Source organism: Corticium candelabrum, chromosome 16 (genome assembly GCF_963422355.1).
Source record: "Corticium candelabrum chromosome 16, ooCorCand1.1, whole genome shotgun sequence".
In the NCBI taxonomy this organism is placed as follows: Eukaryota; Metazoa; Porifera; class Homoscleromorpha; order Homosclerophorida; family Plakinidae; genus Corticium; species Corticium candelabrum.
The window spans coordinates 4,250,175-4,256,567 of record NC_085100.1 but is presented as its reverse complement, the minus strand read 5'-3'; the positions used below and the strand labels follow the sequence as shown (position 1 = coordinate 4,256,567).

At 41.4% G+C, this 6,393-nt stretch overlaps 1 protein-coding gene across 1 annotated transcript in view; it reads left to right on the top strand.

The window, feature by feature from the left end:
• The window catches only part of LOC134192555 (uncharacterized), a 6,708-nt gene extending 508 nt beyond the window's left edge, over nucleotides 1–6,200 (top strand). Inside the window, exons 3-14 of the mRNA XM_062661296.1 lie at nucleotides 1–47; nucleotides 166–237; nucleotides 304–372; nucleotides 443–514; nucleotides 573–644; nucleotides 705–776; nucleotides 1,208–1,279; nucleotides 1,335–1,409; nucleotides 3,395–3,457; nucleotides 3,520–3,755; nucleotides 4,045–5,784; nucleotides 5,854–6,200. The exon at nucleotides 1–47 is cut by the window's left edge and continues 25 nt beyond it. Of these exons, the coding sequence (XP_062517280.1) occupies nucleotides 1–47; nucleotides 166–237; nucleotides 304–372; nucleotides 443–514; nucleotides 573–644; nucleotides 705–776; nucleotides 1,208–1,279; nucleotides 1,335–1,409; nucleotides 3,395–3,457; nucleotides 3,520–3,755; nucleotides 4,045–5,784; nucleotides 5,854–6,008 (2,745 nt within the window). The 3' untranslated portion in view covers nucleotides 6,009–6,200. The remainder of the gene's footprint in view (nucleotides 48–165; nucleotides 238–303; nucleotides 373–442; nucleotides 515–572; nucleotides 645–704; nucleotides 777–1,207; nucleotides 1,280–1,334; nucleotides 1,410–3,394; nucleotides 3,458–3,519; nucleotides 3,756–4,044; nucleotides 5,785–5,853) is intronic.
• The last annotated feature ends 193 nt before the right edge of the window (nucleotides 6,201–6,393 follow it).

Genomic DNA, 6,393 nt, shown 5'->3' with positions numbered 1-6,393 from the left:
ACACTGGAAAATGAAGCCTTCTTTAATTTACCAAAGTTATATATACTGTAAGCAAGTGATAAATAACTGAACGATAGAATTTGAATCTTTTGATGTGAAACAACTTTTTATTTATACAAAACTCTATGTTTTATTATACATTTATTGAACTGAAATTATATTTAGGAGTTTATATTCCAATCATCTTGTCGAAATTCGTTCAGCAATGTTTCGTGGTATTGACAACCTCAATAGCTTGTCAGTACATTGTGACACATTTATAATAATGCAATTTGTCATTGGAATTTATTTGTTTGTACTCAGAGATCTTCAATACAATCGGATTGAAAGACTTGACGCCAATTTCTTACAACTTTCGAAGCTCTTTGATTTGTATGTGTACAATTGTCTTTTAAATTTAATATTTTGTACTAATAGTTTAAATTTGTTATTTTTGTGGAAGGTTTCTTACTCATAACAACATTTCGTCTATTGACAAGGATGCCTTTAAAAGTCTTGGAAACTTGCAATATCTGTAAATGAAACTCTAGTCCAGGATATTGACGTGTTGTGGTTTGCTATTTTTTGAACAGTTATTTAGGGGATAATCCATTGTTTCAAATTGGCGCTGGAGCGTTTCATCGGTTGCCACGTTTGACTGGAATGTACGTGAAAGTGCTCCTAAAATGAGACTAATTTCTTGATCGTTTGTGTGCTTATGACAGATTCATGAATAAGGTCAATGTGACTACACTTTCAAGGGATATTTTGCCCAACTCTACGTCCTTGGAACAAGTGTATGCTGTGCAATTGAGCTATATATATATTTAAATAAATAGATAAATAAATAAAATAAAATAAATAAAATTTAATATATTTATTTATTTTATTACACACACACAAACACACACACACACGCACGCACGCACACACACACACACACACACGCAAGCACACACACACACACACACACACACACACACACACACAGACACACACACACACACACACACACACACACACACACACACACACACACACACACACACAAATAACTGCAGAAACTGTCCTTATAAGCCAAGGCTAGCTGTTCTAAATTTACTCATTAAAGACCAAAGCTTTGTACAAAGCTGCTCATGCATATGATACACCTAATATACAGTATATAACAGTAACTACAAAATATGTAGATGTCATGCAGATGCATTGTTTGTTTCTGATGTTTTAGATTTCTGTTTGATAGTAGAGTACAATTTGTAGAAGAAGGAGCATTTGACGGTTTTGGAAATGTCAAATATCTGTAACGTTGCTTTACGTTAGTTTACATATGTTTGGCTGATTATAATTGTGTTTAGATATATGCAACAGAATCCAATCTATGATCTTCCGTCTGGTATCTTTGATGCTCTTAGATCAGAGCATCTTCACTTGTGAGTTGTAGAACACTGCTTGTGATAGATGTTACCGATTGCCACCAACATCTAGTACAAAGTGAAAACTGCAAACAGACACACAGAGATACAGACTGACGCACAGACACAAACAGACTCGACACAAACAGTGCACCCAGGAGCACGCATGCACGCGCACAGACACCCCACAGCTCTCGCACGCACACTGTACTTGGGTAATTCTGCTGTTAATACCTATGCATGTGAGTGTGGCTACTAGTAAATGAAGTTGTGTTCTACTCGCTTCAGAGCTACGAGCGTATGTCATGTGTGTGTGTGTGTGAGTGTGAGTGTGTGTGTGTGTGTGTGTGTGTGCGCGCGCGCGCGCGTGCGTGCGTGCGTGCGTGCGTGCCTGTGTGCGTGCGTGCGTGTGTGCGTGCGTGCGTGCGTGTGTAGCCAGAGTCCAAGATTTGGAGGGCACACTAAAAATTTCTCAAATCAATCTGTATTTCTATTTTTATTTTAACCGTTTGATACCTTTTCACTTTTATTTAGAGCTTAATTCTCCTGTTGTTCTCCATTGCAGCCAATCTAGCTGCTTCCATCATATATTGATTGATTGATTGATTGATATTTTGCTAGCACCCTAGCATTTTGTGGGAACTGCACTATGTACTATAACATTTTTATAACATTCATTCATTATCTTACTAGAAATGTATATCTCCAGAAGCGTTTTATAATTATACGCTATCTAATCTATCTTGTCCTATGCCAGCGCTAAGATAAGTCTTCAGTCTCTCGAAACATGAAGAATGGTGCTATTGCTCAGCTAGAGAGTCTCGCATAGAAAGTCACGGAGTAGGTACATCCGGGACCCTACAGGATTGCAGCTATTATTGCATAATTTCCTTGTGCAAGAAACTCACACACAATTGCCTCTCTCGACTCAGGAGTCTAAATGGGTCTTTGGCAAGGGCCCCCAACTGCGACAAAGCCCGGTGGGACCTCGGGTGTCCACACCACAGTTGGCGTTGCTGTCGTGGCTCCGAACACCTGGCCAGGCTCCAGGAGATTCCTTTGCACACGGCCTATAGCTCGTGCACAGGAACTCAGACATCTGTCTTGAGGGCGTGAGTGTCTAGCGGCAGCTACCTATCCATTTACCATTTTTGAAACATGAAAACGAATGTTCACATGACGCGCGGCAGCTACACCTAGTGTCAATACAATTTGTAGGACTTTGAGCAGGTCTACGAAGGCCGACTTGACTGGCAAGAGATATGTAACAGTATACGTCGCAGAGAGATTTTACTTCCTACTTGTTCTCTAGACATGGTGCTAATGATTTGACACCATTTCATGGTAATTAATTAAGATCATAATGCCTAACCAAGGGCTCAATAACTTTGACCGTTAGACGTTAATTACACCAGCGTAGGAAGCGTAGGTGGGGGACTGGGGAGCTGAAGACCCCTCGCTCAGTGTAGGAATTGAAATTTTCTGTGCCAGTGACTTTTTTGCAAATCTGTTTATTTGTTTACGGTCTGGCAAGCGAGGTAGTTTTTGCTTGACTTCCACTGCAACTCCCCTCCCCCCTCGTGAACGTCTTCCTACGCCACTGAATTCTAATGATTAAAGGAGGACGATACTTTTTTAATTGCGTATGCCAAGAACTGGATATGACTGTAATGTGTACATATAGTACAGACACATTAAAGACACAATTGTAACATGTAAAACTGTCTTACATTACGCAAAACAACTAGCCTTGAAATCTCAGACCAACACATCTGCGCGCATTGGTTTGGAATTTCGAGGCTGCCAGACAATACTAATATTATTTTAGATATAACGCTTGTTACATCTAATTCTAGGAGACCTGAGATACGCTTTAACAGACAAAACTGACGGACAGACAAACTGACAGCTAGACAGGCATGCAAACGAGTAATAAGAAGGCAAACGGAAACATTTGTACGTTTTTTGACTGTGCGTTTATTCTGCCTTTATTTTGGCTGCAGGTTGGTGTTAAACTGCGATGTTAGCAGACTGCCCGCTATCAGCTCTACTCTCAGTAACCGAACGTGAGTATTTCATGCGCACGATTAGCTAAGTCGAGTTTCTACTCGATGTCTCATCTACGCAGGCAATGTGCATCTTCTTCTAAAATCGTGAACATTACCGCTTGGAATGACGGAAATACAGACATAGTAAGCATTCTGCGAGAGTCTGCGTACAATTGCAGCAAAACGAGTGAAGATGAGGACCACCAGCTTATCAAGTATACGTGCTCGCCTTGTCCTCCCGGCTACTACGGAAGAACGTTCACAACAAGAGGATATAAGTTCGATGATCGACCGGTTTGTAATCGTTGCCCTGCAGGTATGATCTCATTCTCAAGTTTTGATTAAGTATACTATATAATGTGCATGATGCTGCATCAAGAAGTCCACAGAGCAGTGACAACAGCTCTATGTTTATGGATACATTATGAATATATTATGCATGTATAATTATAATACATATATATTATGTTATATTATAATATTGCCCATTTTGTGAACGTCCGATGAAATTTGACGTAAGTCTGGTCAAAAGCTACTTTTGTCGGACTTTTATGTCCAGCCAACTTTGTTTCCTTATTTCGAGCACTGTATAACGTTGTTTGAAGGTGGTTTTTATCAAGACGAAGTGGCTCAATACACGTGTAAAGTCTGCGTGAATGGAACGTTTGTAAGTCCCAATATTTTGGGAAACTCGAGCAGATCATGTAAAGTGTTTCCAACCGGCACCGACACGACACGACTTGCGGGCTATCGAGCCGGTCCGTGTCTTAAGAACTACTTTAGATTGCAGAGGTTTGGTGCATGCTACCCTTGTAAGTCTCCAGGAGCCAAATGTACGAACGAGGTGTTGACTCTGACAGAAGGATACTGGTGGACAATGGAAGATGACCTTCGACTTTCTTATCGAAACTTTGCTAGCAATATCTTCGTTCACGACGACAGTTACGATAGATCGACGGTAAACTACAGTAAATCCTATTTGCCTACCATTCACAAGTGCCGTTACCCGAACGCTTGCCAGGGTCAAGACAACAATCCAAAGAAGAACGTTTGCTCGAAAGGTTCGTACGGGCCTCTGTGCGAGTTGTGCGAGAAGGGATACTTTCTGAGTGATAGCGGCTGTTCTCCGTGTCCTCCGACGTGGCGGGTCGGTTTGCAGTTGACGGGATTTGTCGTTGTTGTGCTGTTTCTTGTCGTATTCTTGAGTTGGAAACAGAGTAAAATAGAGCAAAACGTGCAAACGGGCACTTGGCTCGATCATTTTGTTTCATCGCTTCGAATTGGCATCGGATTTATTCAAGTCATGAATGGCATCACTATGGCTCTAGTGTTTGTCCCTTGGCCGTCGGGTATAAAGGTGGTCGGTCGCTACCTGAGAGCTATCGAATTTAATGTAATATCAGTCGTCAACTCGGTGTGTCTCGGAGGTAGTTTGAAGCATTTTGACCATCTCGATAAGACTCTAGTGTTTTTCGGTAGCGTCACGGGCATCGTCTTGATGTTGGTCGCTATCTACTGGATATGGAAAGTTTATATGAAATGTCGCAGAATGATGATCGACGACGTGCTTCACGAAACGGCTCTTAAATTTTGTCTAACGGGAATGTTGTGGACATTCTTTGCTTGCTATCCATCTCTATCTCAGTATATCATTGCTACGGTACCTTACCGAGAGTTCTCGTGCATCGCCCTCAACTGTACGAATGAAAATGGTACAACAGATACGACAGGAGGAGACGACAACCTAACGTGTCAATGGTATCTTAAAGCTGATGTTTCTTTGCGCTGCAACGAGTCCAGCTTTTCTGATCCTCGATGGCGAGCTTGCAACTGTCTTCTCATCGTCGTTTTCGGTTTACCTTTACTGCTTCTTGTTTTGCTGTATTTGAAACATCGCAATGATTGTCACCGTGTACGAGTTAACAGTGCTCTATTACGAGCTCTCTACTCGTCGCTGTCTTTCTTGGACGACAGCTACGAGTCGAACTATTGGTACTGGGATGTGGTGGAAATGGTACGCAAACTGGTGCTCACTTCAGGTCTGCAGTTCTTCGGAACAGGAAGCACGACGCAACTGGCCGTCGCTTCTATTATTGCTTCAGCGTTTGCTCTTTTACATGCTCAGTTTAAGCCAATAAAGTCTAAGCGCAAGTGGCAGCACTATTTGCAACTGTTATCTTTGTCGGTCATCTCTCTCAATATAATGGTTGGCGTGTTGCAACTGGTGGATGTAGGTGAAGAAGGGAATCTCGATGAAGAAGCGATGAAATCCGGGATTGTTAACAGAACGCTATTTAGTGTGCTGTTCTACTCGGTCAATGGCTTATTCGTCTTCGTATGTGTCGGTGAGTTTGTTGCTGTGCATGCGATGTTTGTATGAAGAATTTGTAAAATATGGTTTGTTGCGATTGCAGTCAATCTATGTAAGAGTGTGTGGTCGGCATGTGATAAATGGTGCTGCTATGGGTTACGCTTCTCGTCGTGTTGTAATTGTCGACGGAGCAATAGGGAAAGACAGCCTATTCTTAGTACTGAAGTCACGTCATCTGACGAAAAGACAGAAGATTAGTACTTCAGTCTAGTTTGCAGTGTATTTCAATGGCTGCAAGATGCGAACGATCAGTGTTTCTATATAGACGAGCTCAGACATTAATCTGAATATACACACGTGTTATCATCTTTGTTTTACTCTAGTACATGTCAAGTAATGTCATATCTGTCACTTTCTGGTTATATGAAAATATAGATACTACAGTACTGCAGAAAGGGTAAAGTCACGTGTGTATAGTATTCACGGTCACCTGAATTAAACTTTGGGTGCTTTTTCAAATCAATTGGAAATCAAGCGGAATCGTTCGCGAGTTGGTTTGTGTTCTTCTTTTAGAATGAAACGGCAAGAGTCAATTGTCAGTATATTTGCTAGTTTTCCTACTTTACTTCTCAGTCGGCTTGAC